This window comes from Carya illinoinensis, chromosome 8, assembly GCF_018687715.1.
Source record: "Carya illinoinensis cultivar Pawnee chromosome 8, C.illinoinensisPawnee_v1, whole genome shotgun sequence".
NCBI lineage: Eukaryota > Viridiplantae > Streptophyta > Magnoliopsida > Fagales > Juglandaceae > Carya > Carya illinoinensis.
The window spans coordinates 2,565,946-2,583,449 of record NC_056759.1 but is presented as its reverse complement, the minus strand read 5'-3'; the positions used below and the strand labels follow the sequence as shown (position 1 = coordinate 2,583,449).

The 17,504-nt window shown below is 31.0% G+C and overlaps 1 protein-coding gene and 1 long non-coding RNA gene across 2 annotated transcripts; one reads left to right on the top strand and one right to left on the bottom strand.

Moving 5' to 3' along the window:
- Positions 1-6,415: 6,415 nt before the first annotated feature.
- Positions 6,416-7,686, bottom strand: LOC122318018 (dehydration-responsive element-binding protein 3-like). The gene has a single exon (XM_043135143.1). The coding sequence runs from the start codon at positions 7,408-7,410 to the stop codon at positions 6,733-6,735; it is 678 nt and encodes a 225-aa protein (XP_042991077.1). The 5' UTR covers positions 7,411-7,686; the 3' UTR covers positions 6,416-6,732.
- A 6,917-nt stretch (positions 7,687-14,603) lies between these two features.
- Positions 14,604-17,073, top strand: LOC122318383. Its single transcript, XR_006244811.1, has 3 exons — positions 14,604-14,781; positions 16,074-16,177; positions 16,844-17,073. It is a non-coding gene; the product is annotated as an uncharacterized LOC122318383 (long non-coding RNA).
- Positions 17,074-17,504: the final 431 nt, after the last annotated feature.

Below are 17,504 nucleotides of genomic sequence, written 5' to 3'. Positions count from 1 at the left end.
TTTAATGTTTGTGAAGAAAATTATGAGATTATTTATACTTTCCAAACAACCCCTAACGCCCATTATCCCAAATTAGCTATAGTTAAAGTTGAAATGAACGTAAGTATTGTTCAAAAACAAATCGAGTTCTATTTGAACAGGATTTATTCAATGAATGAATTAATGTTCGTAAACAGTAATTTTGATTGAAATGTTTATTAATTATTAAAACCTTGAATAAAATTCGTAAACACTAATTTAATTCTTGTAAAGGCTTGATTGAGACTCAAGCTAGCTCTCAACTCAGAACTTAGTCAGTCTCGAGCTTAGTTAATAATAATCAAGCTAATTAGTACAAATAAGGATCCTTAAGCTAGCTCGAATGGAGCTTGAGCCGCGACAAATGTTAGTAGCTAGTCAAGCTGCTCTCAACATTCACCATCTAACACAACTAATTAGTTCGCAGCTTACATTAACCCTAGACCAAATCGAATTCACACATGAATTAAACCTGATGAAAAGCGCATTTTCTGTAGGGTACATTGCGAGCCGTCATAAATATCTTGAATAGATCAGTACTTCTATGTGGCAAAGTTGGTTTTGAAAAACAGAATCACTCAATTGATAGTTATCTGCTATAATTGGGAAATTCTATTTCATATTGGTAAAGGAGACTTTTTCCCCCCTTATGGAGAACAAATTGAAGAAAGGTGGAAAAAAGAATCGAAAAAAGTAGTACTAAAGCTTAAGCGCACATAGCACGAAAAGGAAATATCGGAATTAAAGTAGTAAAGTTTTGTTGGTTATGTATTTATCGATTGTTCCTCTTTGGTGGGCATGATAATATCGGACTCATGCATGCAACAAGCCGTCAAGCTGTCATATATCAGAGCGGAGGCAGATCTGTAAATTAACAAAAAAAAAAAAAAATGAATAAAACCATGATAGCCTGATCACAAATCGTACATATATTTATTAAAAAAATAAATCGATAATAAATTATAGTTGCATAAATATCAGTATTCAAATTATAGCAGAATTCATTTAGGTGATCGATCGAGTAGTCACCCTCGAACCAATATTGCAGAATAATTGCTTTTGGTGCATGCTTGTTACATGAATTTCTCATACCAGCTAGCTAGCTGTATCAAAGTAACTTACATTAAAATTTGATAAATATCAGGAAAACCACCTCGATCAGAACGAACTTAAGCTTGCATGCTTTCAGATATTTTCGAGGATAAGTTACGGGGGCCGGGGGAGTACTGATAAGTGATCTATGCACTCATGTCTGGAAATTACTACTTCTGATCCGAAGCTTCCTGATTCTTTCCTCTTTTATATATACTCTGATCTGTTATCACAGGTTGCTATTTTTGGGCAGAATCACATTTACTAGATTTTTGAATTCATTTTAAGATTCATCTGCTTCTACACTGCAACATGAAGATATATATATATACGTGGGACGTACGTGAACACTCGATCTATGCCAAGTTTCGATCGTTGGAAATAAATGTTGCCCATACCATTTCCAACAATCATGTTGCATCAAATGATCGTCCCAACCACTGGCCTTTTGTATCAAATCATCGTACGGTATCTTAATTCGCAGGTCATATATATACTTTATGTTATTGGGTAGACACAACATATATATATATATATATATATATATATATATATATATATATATATAATGTTTGTATATACATATATACATGCATGCCCAAGTTGGCATCCAAGAAGATACTATTTATATTCAAATACAAGACAATTGAGTAATATTAGAGACAGAATTAGAATATGTACGTAAACACAGACTAATTAATTAGTCTGTAAATCTTATTTTTTTTATTAAAAAAATATTAAACTTATATTAAATTAATTTCTTATTTAGAACGTACTCTATTGTTTTATGAGTCAAACTAACAACCCTCACTGATGATCACTTTTTAAAAATTAAGGAATCCGTGGGAAGAAAAAAGGTGCAAGTTTATCTCATATATGAGTGGAGAATGATACGCTGGGAAACACAAATCTAGCTACAAAGCTCCAGAATAGGGAATGAAATAATTAAATATTGGACAACTTGGAGGCTTCATTGGGACAATAAATTGATTAATAGGCCAGAAGCAATCAAGTAGATGTCTCCTGTGGTGCTTAAGTGCTCGTTCACTTATTGGCTAAGTGTAGTGGATCTACGAAATCGTAATCGCTTCCATGTTGATAATTGATGAGACCGGAACATGAGCCTGATTTCTTGATTCATACGACTCTACTGGGGCCATGTGATGGCTATATTCCAAGCCACATCGAATCCAAGATCGATCAGGACATTAATTTGGACAGTAATATTTAAAATTTTATCCTCAAACATTATAATTAAAAACATAAAATATCTTTTTAATTTATTTATTACATAATTAATTATTATTAAAAAATAAAATTTAAAAATTATAAAAGGATTATGTTTGCAAAATTTATATATAGATAAAAAAAAATCTCAAACAGTAACAATAAGTGGAGATAAGAATCCCTCCCGAAAGCATGGTATATATTGTCAACCATCGTTACGACTACTTTATTTGGTGATAATAAAATGATTAGTGCTTGAAACGTTACATGAAAACGACCCGGGTGAGGGGTGTAGTTAGTTACTACTTATGTATGCTTGTCATGCCTTTCTTTTCTTTTATTGGTAATACGGTGCTTGTCACACTTAACTAATAATTATAAGATCGAGCAGCAGCCCGGCACGCCATGCAACTCCTTTTGTGTGATATTTTGGGGATTGAGAAATTCTGGTTGTACCTAGAAAAAGGAAACATTTAAAGAATTTGATGTGCTGTGGCTGAGTCCGTACTGATGTGATAAGATTCGACCATCATTTGGGTGACCTGAAATAAAGTTAAAACAGAAACAAAATAAGCACGTCGCCTAAGCACCACTAGTTTCTATTCCCCCACAAAATTAAAGGATGGAGACTTTCCACAACACGTCAAATTATCCGAATGAAGCCAAAACAGAAAAGTTGTGAGAGACGAATTGGGCTATGGATGATGGAATTGGATGGCACGTACTTACTCCTCTTCTGGCTTTGAAAGAGGATAAAAAAAACAAGAAAAGTCGACTCTTCTACACTTGCCGTAATGGAATGGGGTCTTGGAGATATTTTACGAAATTATAAAATATCTAGAGACAGGTGGCTCTGAAACCGCGTTTCATGCTGCATGAACAGAGAGATGCATGCGGGATGTGGGCATCAAAGATTGAGGTCATGTCCCATTTTTTTTAGTGGTGAGATGAACACAAAGTTTATATATTATTTATTTCATAGTAGTTAGAAATCAAAGAAATATTTCGATGGCCGGCCGGAAAGCTGGATTGTCTCCGACGAAACCAACAAAAATAGATCGGGAACAAATATTGGTGGGCTCTTCGATTGATGGTAGTACGTACTGAAGAGATATGTACAAACTCCACATACCAAAGTGCTTGGGTTTCATGAAAATGGAAACAGCAGAGAGAAATTTTTAAAAAATAAAATAAAAAAAGCCAAAACAAAAGAAGATCTAGAAGTCTAGTTTGTTTGATTTTTATTTTTTATCTTTTTTTATTTTTTTAAAAATATTATTTTGCCATAGTGGACCACGACCAACCGCCCATAAAATAAAGAAATATTTTAAACATAAGTCTATATACTGTATATTACATATTTTTTTTCTTTTACTAAATATTTATTATATAGATAATAAGTAGAAAAATTTAATTAATTTAAAAAAAATTAAAATATAAAAAATAAAAAATATATAGTAGGAAGATGATAAGTAAGAAACTCTAAAATAAATGAGTTCGTAGCTAGGTTTGCAATCTTTCACCATTATTCATTCACACGTGTCGTCGTGTCATGGACGTTAGAGCTAGGAAAAAGATGGATTTTTACTTCAGCGACTTTTTTTTTTTTTAATCTTTTTTTACATTTTTGTCCCCGGTTCAGATCACCATATAATTAATTAAATATATTCTCAAATCAGTGCAGGTTCTGAGTTATGGTTAGTCACAGCTAGAATCTATCTTACAGATAGCAACTACAAATTGCCCGGTGGCTGTTAAATATGACGCCATTTTCTTTTCCAGCGGTTTGTTTTTCCTGATCCAGCTGGGAAAACTGGGTTTTTTTTTTTTAAATATTATTTTTAAACAGTATCATTAAAAGGTAGTTAAGTAACAGTTTTCAAAAAATAAATATGCGTGTTAATGCCCATATATAATTTATTTGAAATATATTTTAAAAAATTTTTATTTAATTTATAACTTTCATCTCAACTCATCTTTATATTATCTACTGAACAAACAAACGATGTCGAATAAAACATCCTGTCTGCTTATCTACTAGTCATGACAATCCATCGACCATTATTGCATTTTCACTTACAGTGAGAATAAAATACAGATTAGCACGTGCATGGATTTGAAATGAGATTTGATGATTCAAAAGACTAATTAGATTCTAAATTCTACTTATCTACATTAAAATAATCCCTTTTTTTTTTGTTTTTTGGGTTGCTGGTCGGATAAAAGCAACGACTCATTATTATACTAGGAAAAATTAAAAAAAAAATAGAGTTGCCCAATATGAGTTCAACGTAACAAATTTAAAATAATCAAAGCTTTATATCCATCGAAACATGAACACACACGACCGAAATATATATATATATATAAATTAATTAAAAGTTTGTACTCTAAATCATCGGCAAATAAGAATAACATGCAGCAACATAAACTACATGAACTCGATCCTAACAGTTACGAATCAAGTCTTCATCACGGTACTACATATCAATCATTATTTACATTATACCATTTGATGTTTTCATCCAATCTTTCTTTTCTTTCCTAAAATATGGAGTCCGGATTCCAAATATGGAAATTCTTTTTCTAATATTTTTGATGTACTTGTTGTCTTCATTTTGATCGATCTTTTCTTTCCCAAAATATGGAGTCAGGATACTATATATGGAAATTCATTATTTAATATTTGATGTGTTGTTGTTCTTCATTTTGATCAAAAATCTTTTCTTTCCTAAAATATGGCGCCCGGATTCCAAATATGGTAATATATTGGTTTCTGTAATCATGCACCGGACAATATTAAACGTGTAATCTGATCAGTGTTAGGTGTTGTATTTTTCACTGCTCGCATGCAGAGAATGTTTTCACCTTTTGAATAAGAATTTCGTCGTTTGCTTGCTTGTTTGTCAACAGCATGCCAAACTAAAATACTTAGGATTTAACTAGTAGGTGGATCTGAATTATATATATTGTCCTTGCGCACTACTTTATATATATATAGAAGAAGTGCAGATGCCGGCGGCCATCAAAATGAAATCATTGCATGTTCGACCCAAAAAATCTCTTTTTATGATTTTGTCATGAGATAGAATTAATAATAATTAATTTTTCCTGATCTTAAAGGAAATATTTTTGTAATTTTAGCTGTGGGCGTAATTGTTACGTCTCGAAAATTACAAGGTGTTCCATTAAATAATACACATCACACATGCTTATCCTCCTTTAATTATTTTGTTTTTAAAGTTTAGAGCTTATACCCAAAATTCCAAAATTAGTAGTAATTTTCATCTACCAACCTTGGAGCTCGAATTAAACGAAGGGTCGAGTTTGATGAAAGAAAGAGAAAACAAAACAAAAAAAATAGAGAAGGTTTGACAAAAAGATAATGATAATATAATAAAAAATAATAAAAATAAGTAAAAAGTAATTATAAAATAATAATTCCTATAGTATTCTCAACATAATCTATAATACACAAACTAATAGCAGAGACAGAGAGCTAGAGAGAGACGTGTGGGGGTGGGTACATAGTTCTATGATTTGTCTCATGTCCTCCCATGGAAAATATTGGAAATATCATGCACAGTGAACGCCAAACCAGCTGCTTCTGGTTTGATAACACCACCGTTTCCTTCGTCAGTAAAAAAAACCAAAAGTCCAAACCCAACTGAACAAGACAGCCCTGTTCTTCAATGGCACGGTATTGCATGTACGGATGAGGTTTAAAGTTGGCAAGAAAAGCTAGATAAACTGTACCATCTAGCTACCCCATTGGGAAGATTAATATTCGAGGGTCATTTTTGCTAGTCAAGTGTCTTTCACCATCACTCACCTTCCTCCATTTAAAAGCTATACCCTCCCTTTTTATGGTCGGAATCCTCCTGTATAATGTAGTTTCCAAGCTAAAACCCCCTTCAGTGAAAGAAGTACGGACGCTTTTACTGGGTTTGGTTCTGGACTTTCGGCACGGCATCCTCTATTTTTTAATTTTTATTGAAAAAAAAAAAAATTGTGGGGACTTTTCTTTCCTCTTGTTTTTAGTAGGCTTTCATCATCTGTTGGCACTTCGCAACAACCATGGCAAAGAAATTAATGCATATTCTTCTTATAGATGAGGAACAGGTTTACACAGAAAAAACACACGGAGATATGGAAATAAAGAAAATAGAAATTAATGTATATTCTTCTTTTCCACCTAACACTGTACAGCTAGATGAGGAAGAGGCTTACACACAGACAAACACACACGTAAAGAGAAATGGTAAAAAAGTGAAAGGGCTTAAAACTGAGAAAAGAAGAAGAAAACGATGGGATAGTCGTGGACACTCACATTCGCAAAACATCGCAAAACAGAGCTCTAGCTTGCACTTGTACTTCTGCAGGACACCTTCACAGCTACTTATTTGACCCATTCTCCTGCACTGCCAATTCGTCACAAGCATCTGGATACCCACAATCCTCCACGCACTGCGGCCATGGCTGGGAGTACATCCCCCAGCAATCCACCGTGTCCACAAACACAAACTCCTTACTCAAGCGCTCGGAATCATAATTCGTCCCCAAACTCGGCAACTGAACGAGCTCACTCAACTCCTCCGACTCTTTCGACAAGTCCATTGCCGAAACCAGCGACGACAACGACGGCGTCGTCAAGTCGAAGTTATCCATCCGGGCTGCTTTAGCCGCCGCGGCTTGCACGTCACGTGGAGCGAGAGAAGCGGGGCGGGGCAGTAAGTGGGCGAGCTCCGGGAAATTGAGTATGGCGGAGTTTCCTTTGATGCTCAGCGCAGCGACATCGTGGGCTCTAGCGGCCATTTCCGGGGTGGGGTAAGTACCGAGCCATATGCGTGATTTCTTGCGGGGCTCGCGGATTTCGGAGACCCATTTGCCCCAATTTCTCATGCGAACGCCTCGGTATAGTGGAGCCCTCTTGGTGGAGCTCCGGACTCGCTTGTCTTTTCGGGAGTCTGGCGATGGGGGTTTGGAGCTTTGGGATGAGGATGGGGATGGAGGGTTGGAACAGAAAGAGTTTGAGCTGCTTTCAGTTTCTGAGTTTTGGAGTTCACTACTCATTGTTTTGGTCACCCAGTGATCAATAATTATCTTCTTCTTTTTTTTCTTTCTTTTTATCGGGCCAGCTGAGCGTTGCTTTCTGCTGTGAGCTAAAAGAAACTAGTTGTTTGGAAGTGGTGAGGCTTTAAGAAAACAGTCAATGGCAAGGGCCAAGGTTTTAGCTCAAGCTCTGATGAGGAAGAGAGCTTAGCACATGAGGAAGAGAATGGAGAACACGCAGAGCAGCTTATGGTTAACCATTCAAGTTTTGGTCTTTCATTTCGACTCCACACAACAGTACTTATAAGGACTCGAGAAGAGAGAGAGAGAGAGAAGGGTCCACCAACGAAGTGGGCCACTTTGCAGGACCAATGGAAGAGTGGGGTCCCCTTTCCTACACGCAACCCCCCATTTATTTCTCAACTTTTTTATCTTTACCACTTTCAGTACCTATTTATAGACAAATATGATTTCTTACAACATTTTATACCATTATATTTTTAAAGGATGTAAAGTGAACACGGGGTGTTTACTTTACAGTGATTTTTGTCCTGTCTTGTATTTTTTTTTTTTTAATACTTGAGTTTCAATTGAATAATATATAAACACGGGAGGTTATAAGAATCACTCATGTAAAGTAAAGTTTCCCCTTTTTTATCCGTGTTTTTTTCTAATTGGATGGAAATTGTTATATCTTTGATCATAGGATTCTCAATCTTTTTCCTATTTCAACTCATCGTATAATGCGTGGAGAAACGTTTATTTTATAATAAAAATAATTTTATAACATAAAAAATATTATAGATATAAAAAAATTTATAAATTAATTTAATTTTATAAAATTTGTTAGATTTATTTTATAATAAAAATAATTTTATAATCTAATATATTATTTTAAATTATATTAGTTTATAAATTTATTTTTATAATAATTTATTTATGATTAAAAGATTCATGCTGTGTAAATTAATAACTTCTCAAATCCTCATTCTTTTCAATATTTTTAATTTTTGGAATAGGAGTGATGCTGTCTGTTGTTAAGGAGGAAGTCGACCACACGTGGCAGTATTTGCAAACATGGCCAGTTAAAAGTAAGATAACAAAAACAACACGCCGTCTCTAATATCCATCATCACAACTCCCCATGCCATCCTCCCCCAGAACCCAACATTTCACCCAAAAAACACTCAAATGTTTCTACGTAGTGGCCAGACATGCACCATGCATGGATGGACCATCCATTATACACTATACACCATATCATCCATTTTGGAAAGGCCCGCTGTATCCAAATATAAAACCACCCAAATCAGGTGTCATAATTACTTTTACACTGTAAATTACAATAATAACCAATATCTCAAAGACCTGCCCGTCTTCGAAGGTCGCCTTTGGCTGTCGTGGCCCTTGAGCATCGTCTTTGCAGCTGATGTAGCTAGTGATTAAAGTCTTGTCTGGGTAACGAGATTCAATTTTTTTTTTTTTTAATTTTCTTCTTAAATTTCGTTTAAATATAAAATATTTTTTTAATTTTCAATTTTTTTATTTAATCATTATTTAAATATACAATACAATATAACTTTCTCAAAATACAAAAATAATACAACTTGTCCATATTTCAAAATAAAAATAAGATTAAAAAAATTTATAATATTTCTACTCAACTTTTTTTTCTCATTTTCTAAAATTTAATAAAATATCTTAACTATAAAGATTTAGACAGTAAAGAGGTAAAATTTAAAATTAAATAAAATATTATTTTTATTTTAAAATTTAAAAAAGTTAAACTCTTTATTATATTTTGTATAAAAGTTTAAAAAAATTATAATAATAAGATAAGATAAATTTAGAGACTTCTTGTGTCCACGCAACCTTATTTCATAAATTCATAGCTATTAATCGCAAACTTGTTCACTTCCATTAACATAATTATGAGATATTCTAAGGCTACATTTATAGATGTTAAGAGTATCTCTTATCGTCTATGAATATATATTAATAAAATAATTTATAAATAGTAATAAATTACTTATAAATAATTTGAAATGATCTCAACAGACAAACATAACCTAAATGTTCAAAACTAGCCTTGAATACAGCAGTGCACCCCAAAGCTCATAATTATTTCCCCCCTATCCCCAAGCTTGGTTATCTTCCATTGGGCTTCGTTGCACAGCAGTTCCACCTGTACATGTAGCTGATGAGCTTGAATGCATTTCGTTCTTTGAGATATTGAGAGATCACAAAACCAAGAATGTACCAACTAGATAAAAGAGTAGCACATAACTGAGAATGCAGCGTTCTTTTTTCCACATATAATCGAAAACCTAATTTGAAAAATAAAACTTAAGCCAAGCTCAAGTTGAGTGAGATAGGGAAGAAAGCGAATCGTGACGTAGTCGATCAAATCGGTTCGCCACATCAAGTGTGTGAAGGTTGTGCTATAGTAGAAAGGTTGGATAGAATATTTCTTTCCATATATGTGATCGTTGAACAAATCAGCGTTGGTAATAATTTATATAAAGTTATTTTAAAAAAATATTATTACGAGGGACAAAGACTTTAATTTCGTAAAAAAATATGATATCTCCTCCCCAACTACTTCTCTTTTGGGCTTCGTATAATATTATAATGTACTTGGTACAAGTCGCACTGGTTATGGTCATATAACTGTCAATTATATATACGTACAATATATTTCCACAATAGCAATACTAGTTAATTTACTCAACTATATATACGCTAATTAACGGACGAGCCATGATAATATAATAACAATAAGGTAAAATGTACTTCATCTTAATATTTATTAACATTTTATTATTATTATTATTATTTAATTTAATTTATATCAGTTTTCTTAAGATAAATGTTTTATCTACAAAGAAATTTAGAAACTAATATGACTTGATACGAGGCATTAGCTTGTAAAATTAATTTATTTATAAAATAGATTTAATATACTACATCAAATCACGTTAGTTTGTGAAATTTTTTTTATGATTGTAACACTTTTTTTTCTTAAATTGAATGTTGCAATTCCACTTATGATTTAGATGCTGTTTGGTTAGTGAGTTCAGATGATATAAGTTAAGATAAAAATTAAAAATTAAATAAAATATTATTTTTTAATATTATTATGATTTTAAAATTTTAAAATATTAAATTATTTATTACATTTTATGTAAAAATTTAAAAAAATTATAATAATAAAATAATATAAAATAAAAAACTTTGACTGTTCAAACGAAATTTTTATCTATAATGTGCGGCTACATAAATCCTAGGTTTCACACTCATGCCCACTTTAAATATGCCTTTTATGTGATCCAAAGTCTGAATTATTCAATATTTGAGAATTCCTTTATTTATTTCCTGTCATTTTGTCGTTATTGAGGATTCATATTCTAATGGTGGTTGATATTTTGAGCTACTTAACTACGGTTAGCAATATTGTCACCTTGGTCAAGCTCAAAACATTAAAACGTCACCATGGTCAAGAACATGAGGCCGGTATTCATTTGGTCCCTACTAAAAAAAACCAGAACACCTCTTGAGCTGCCACCAACTGAGGCAATTAAGTCAGGATTGTTTATTAAAAATTAAATACTTTTATCTCATCTCGTTTCTTCATACCATTATAATTTTTTTATATTTTTATATAAAATATAACAAAAAATTAAATTTTTTAAAATTTTAATATAAATTAATATATTTACCGAAATTCTTTACAGATCAAGCAAAACCCTTTTTTTTAGCTGAAAAATTATAAAATTTGAAATTTAAATTTTTTTAAAAAACTAATAGAATAAATCTTAAAAATATAAGTACATGTAGTATTTTTTTTTTACTTAATAATTAAAGAAATATTTTTTTGATAATTTTGTGATTTTTTAAAAATATTTCAATAGATTAAAAAAATATATGATAAAAAAATTTTATCGTCTCGAAAGAATTTTCGATCCTTACCTCGGTAGCTGTAGTGCTACCCGGCGGGTAAATCAAGTTGCTAATATAGAAACTTACATCTTGTTTCTAGCCATTACTGAAAATATTTATGGGCTTTACTACGGACTTTTGTTTTGGTTTGTGGGAACGTTTAATTTCATATGTGCTTACAAATTGGACTGACGGTTCGGTTTAGTCCCTGGAATTTTGAGATGGTTATTTTAGTTTTAAAATAAAAGATTAAAATATTATATTTTAATATTATTATTATATTAAGATTTGAAAAAATAAAATTAAAATTTAAAAAAATTAAATTATTTATTATATTTTAGATGAGAATTTGAAAAAATTGTAATGTTGAGATGAGAATTTTGCCAAACCGAATAATTAATCTCTTTGTTATAAAAAAAATAATTAAGGGTTATCGAATTATTAAGGTTGTGTACATTATTGGTATCCCAATCACTTAACTATTATTTAATATTTTATTATTAATTTTCACTATATTTTATTATTATTTATTACTATTTAATATTTTATCATTATTATTTATTATTTTTTTACTATTATTTATAGATCATATAAGATCACATCATTATTCAAACGTAGTTTAAATCTTTTAATAAAGGCTATTGGATATAAATTAAATATATTATATTCTGTTTCACTAAAAGCTCATTGATAGAAATAAAATTGATTGACTTACAAAAAGATGAAACTAAGATTCAGTTTGGCACCTTAAAATTTTTATTTTAAATTTAAAATTCTTATCTAATTATTATAATTTTTTTTAATTTTTAAACAAAATATGATAAATAATTTAATTTTTTTAAATTTTAAAATAATAATAATATTATAATATAATATTATAATATAATATTATAATATTTTATCTCAAAAAACTTATAACGATGAAATAATATGAAATAAAAAACTTTGACTATTGGAACGAAATTTTTATCTATAATGTGCGGCTACATAAATCCTAGGTTTCACACTCATGCCCACTTTAAATATGCCTTTTATGTGATCCAAAGTCTGAATTATTCAATATTTGAAAATTCCTTTATTTATTTCTAGTCATTTTGTCGTTATTGAGGATTCATATTCTAATGATGGTTGATATTTTGAGCTACTTAACTACGGTTAGCAATATTGTCACCTTGGTCAAGCTCGAAACATTAAAACGTGACCATGGTCAAGAACATGAGGCCCATATTCATTTGGTCCCTACTAAAAAACCCGAACACCTCTTGAGCTGCCAGCCTGCCACCATTGAGGCAATTAAGTCTGGATTGGTTATTAAAAATTAAATAATTTTATTTTATTTAATTATTATAATTATTATATATAATATAATAAATAATTTAATTTTTTTTAATTTTAATATAAAATTAATATTAAAAATTATATTATAATAATATTTTATTTATTATTATTTAAAACATCTTATCATATCTGTTTTTAAATTATTTAATCAAACGGGCCTAATATCTCTAATAGAGAACCAATTATGTCATCATCACACCCCTAATTCTCTTCGAATTTCATAGCTCCTGCTTTATTTTTTGGGCCTTGCTACGTCCACATAGATTCTACCGAAATTCCTACAGATCAGGCAAAACCTTTTTTTAAGCTGAAAAGTTATGAAATTTAAAAAAAAAGAAAAAACTAATAGAATAAATCTTAAAAATATAAATACATGTAATATTTTTTACTTAATAATTAAGGAAATATTTTTTAATAATTTTGATAATTTTTTAAAAATATTTCAATAAATTATAAAAATATATGATAAAAAAATTTTATCGTCTCGGAAGAATTTCCGATCCTTAACTCGGTAGCTGTAGTGCTACCCGTCGGGTAAATCAAGTTGCCAATATAGAAATTTACGACTTCTTTCTAGCTATTTTTGGAAGAAAAAATATAATTACAAATATAATTATACACTAATCTTTATACTAATTTAATGTGATTGGTCAAAAAGTAGATTTTATTGAAAATAATATTAATTTAAATTTTAAGTATGAATAAATCTGTATTGATACGCAGATTAGTGCGCGACTTTATTTCCATCTAACAAAACTCTTTCTGGAAATAGTTAGGGCGTTACTATAGTTTTTTCCTTTTTGCTTTACTATGGGCTTACGAATTTGACTAATAGTTTTGTCTGGCCATTTAGAATTTTGTGATAAAAATTTTGAATTGTAAGATGAAATATTAAAATATTAAATTTTATTATTATTATTATTGTATTAGAATTTAAAAAAGTTAAATTAAAATTTGACAAAATTAAATTATTTATTATATTTTATATAAAGATTTGATAAAAGTGTAATGATGAGACGAGAATTTTAAATTTAAGGTGAGAATTTTAACTTACCAAAATAAACAATTAATCTCTTTGTTATAAAAATAATAATTAAGGATTATCGTGTAGATTATCCGTACTTAAATTTGACCATCGAATTATTAAGGTTGTGTATATTATCTGTATCCCAATCACTTAACTATTATTTAATATTTTATTATTAATTTTTACTATTTTTATTATTATTTATTACTATTTAATATTTTATTATTATTATTTTACTATTAATTACAGATGATATGAGATTACATCACCACTCAAAAGTAGTTTAAATCTTTTAATAAATGCTATTGGATATAAATTAAATATATTAGGTTTTGGTTCACTAAAAGCTCATTGATAGAGATAAAACTAATATATAAGATAATAAAGAAATAAATTCAAAATATGTTGACAGACATACAAAAAGATGAAACTAATAGAAAGTAAGAAACTCATCTAATACCAAGAAAGGAAAGAGGCTTTGAAGTGAGGGTATCTCTACAAATCTAGACGACTTCGACGCACTCTCTTTGAAAACTCTATATATTTCTTCAAGACGGCACTTTCTTGAACTTCTCTTTTATCCTATATTTTTAATTTTTATTAAAAATTATGTGAAGTCATGAGCGATTTGTACAATTATCAAATATAGTAAATTTTATCTAAAATCTAGGGTTGTTCATCCGGGCCAGATCAGCCCGGAATTCGTTTATTGGTTTCGTTTTTCGGCCCAGGTCAAATCCGGGCCGGCATCCGGATTTGTAAAACTGGATTAATCTGGTCCGGGTACCGAATTTTAAATCCAGGACCCGGGTTTAAAACTCAGTACCCGGGTTTTATAAACTAAAAAAAACCCTAATTATAGCCGCGCCTCCCCCCCAATTCAGATCTCTTTGTCCGTCTCTCTCTCTCTCGTTCTCAATCTCTGCTCTATGATGCAACACCTTTGCCTACCTCCCCCCCTCTTCAGATCCCTCTCTCCCTCTCTCTCAGTCTCGATTCAAACATTCTCACCGATCATCTCCTTTTTATCGCGCAGTTCATCGAATGGTGGAAGTGCTTTCGGATCCAAGGAACGTATTTCCGTTTGGGTATGTTTTCTTTCTTCCCTTTGTTGTGTTCTCTATTTGTTGATTTTGGATTTTTTTTTTTTATGAGAATGTTTGAATGTTTGAGGAGTATTTTTATGTAAATTTTTTTGAATGGTTGATGAGTATTCTGTTAGCTGCAAAATGCTAGAGCCGTGGGCAATGAGTTATTATTATTTGGAAGAATGGGTTTAGATCTGAAGAATGGGTTTGTTGCTATTTATAGAAATTTGGTTTATAGAAATTTCATTTTGCCATGCTTTGCTAAATTTTTTGGGATCTGCTATTTGTTGAGAAAATGATTCGCTTTCATGAGTGATTTAACACTTGCTTTTTTCAAATGTTTGATTAAACTCAGTTGCATGGTTTGTGACTGACTGATTGTCTTTCCTCCTAATCATATGTTAAAGTGCGTTTTCTGGCAATGGCTTGTGGAGTACAGCGGATTCCAGCACTAGATGAAATAAATTCCTCATCAAAGTTTTAGCAATAGGGAGAACTAAAGTTTTAGAAATAAATTCCTCACCAACACACAATGATAGACCTCGTGAACAATATGTAACTCTGGCCCTTTTTAGTTCATGTATATACCTTCTCAAATGAAACACTAGACTCTCTTGGTAACAAAAACAAAAAGACAAGAAGGTAGGAAAAAAGAGAGAAACAAATAATGAAACGAAAGGGATGTGTTCAGTATGTAAGCTAAAGCTAGTAGAGTACTACTCATGTTGATATCATATGAAGCCTCTTTCACAAGAAGAATATATCTGAGTTAATCTGGAACATCTGAATCAGCTTTGATCTCTTTGCAGTTTCTGGTAAGAAATATAGCACTAGATTTGTTTCCAGCCAGGTTTGATGTTAAAGATTCAGTTCACTATGCACAGCCACTGCATGACGATGTTGATGCCAACTACTAAGATATGGGCAAATATAAAATCCATCACATATTTTCATAGCTTAATACAGAATTACACAATATATTCTTTCCTATTATTGTCTTGTCATAGGTTAATAAAAATATCGTTATTATTCTTTTCATTTGATTTGAATGATTAGTTTTGTTTATTTTTTATGTTTATCTATTAATTTCTGCAAAGTCTAATAGTTCTATTAATCATGTTCTGTGTGATGTTCTTTATTAAACCTAGAGGTAACAGGCCTATGCCTCCACATGATTTCCATTATATTAATCGTTATCTAAAGGTTTCGGTTGCTACTCTTCTCCAAGACTGAGTAGAACAGGATGTTCTCTTCACTTACCTAGGTTGGGTTTGATTACTTTGGTTTTGTAGGGCTTTTGAGTGCATTGGATGACCGTGAAATAGTATCTGTTACTTGTGGAGCTGATCATACAATTACATATTCTCTGTCACGTCTGGAAGATCACTGAGTTCAGGTTGTTCTACTTACCCTACTAGGCTACCCAAGGAAACAAATCAGAGAATACATAGACCAAGATTATCTATCTTTTTGCTTCTCATTCTTGACATTTTTCCATGCATGCTAAAATCACTAGCAAAATAATCATGCTATGATATAATTTAATTTAGCAACTAATTTAGACCCAAATCATGCACTCACTTAGTCAGGGTACACAAATATAATCTCTCTTGAAATTTACAATTCTTAAAGCTTCATGAAGCCCATGTTAACCATTGAATTGGTGAGAAAATTTTCAATAATAGGTACTCTTCCCTATTCTTATAAAGCCTCACTTTTGGAGAATATAACTTTGACTACTTAGAAATCTGGTCATAGGAAAGGAACACTATTCTTAAATTCATACTATTTGATTGTTTTAGTGGAAGGGAAATTAATAGAAATTTTTTCTCAAGATTTTTGTCTGAACATTGCCATGTTATCTAGACGTAAAAGAATCATCTTGCAAAGGATCTCTTTGATAGTAATACCAGTTATATAAAGTTCTAAACTGAACAAGTTGCATTTTGGAAAATACATAATTTTGCATAATTTTAAAACTTAAAAAAAAAATCTTTATTAATCAACCCTTGTTTTATTATAAGTGAAAGAAATAATTTGTGTTTTTGTGAAACTGCAACAGATTTGGTAGAGTATGATGAGGTATTGTGAAATGAGGGGCAAAAACCTTTTGGATGCAGGTGTAATTACACCAACAGATCTCTATGAATGGATGAAGGCAAAGAATACTGATGAATCAGCCATTGTTGGCATTGGCTTGCCTTGTTATTCATAGATATGTAATTTTCATATATTGTAGTTGTGTTTTGTAATGTAATATGTAAATATCAAATAATGTAATTAGCTAAAAAGGTAATTAGTTTTATTTTATTTTATTTTGGAAAGGAAACACTTCATATAACATTAACCAGAAATATCTTTTGTTTTATATATAGCCTATCTTTTGCTATATAGGCTTTTAGATTAAAAAAAAATTATGCTTTTCAACACTATCATTTTCTTGAAAAAAAAAAATAACAAGTAAGATTTCGTTATTAAAAAAGAAAAACCCGAGTATAGTCCGGAACCCGGATTCATCCGGGTTTTGGCCCGGGTCATAATCTGCATTAATCCGGTCCGAAATCCAGACCGGATTTGGAACCCAGGTTCTGAGCCTGGTATACCTGGATTCCCAGTCCGGAATCCGGATGAACAGTCTTGCTAAAATCGACGTGGACGTAAAATTTTATGCGAAAATATCAAACTATCATCATGGATCATTCGACCAATAGAGCGATTTGTAC

Bases quoted from the DNA above. Each gene is read 5' to 3' on its own strand.
- LOC122318018 (XM_043135143.1), bottom strand. From the start codon at position 7,410: ATGAGTAGTGAACTCCAAAACTCAGAAACTGAAAGCAGCTCAAACTCT.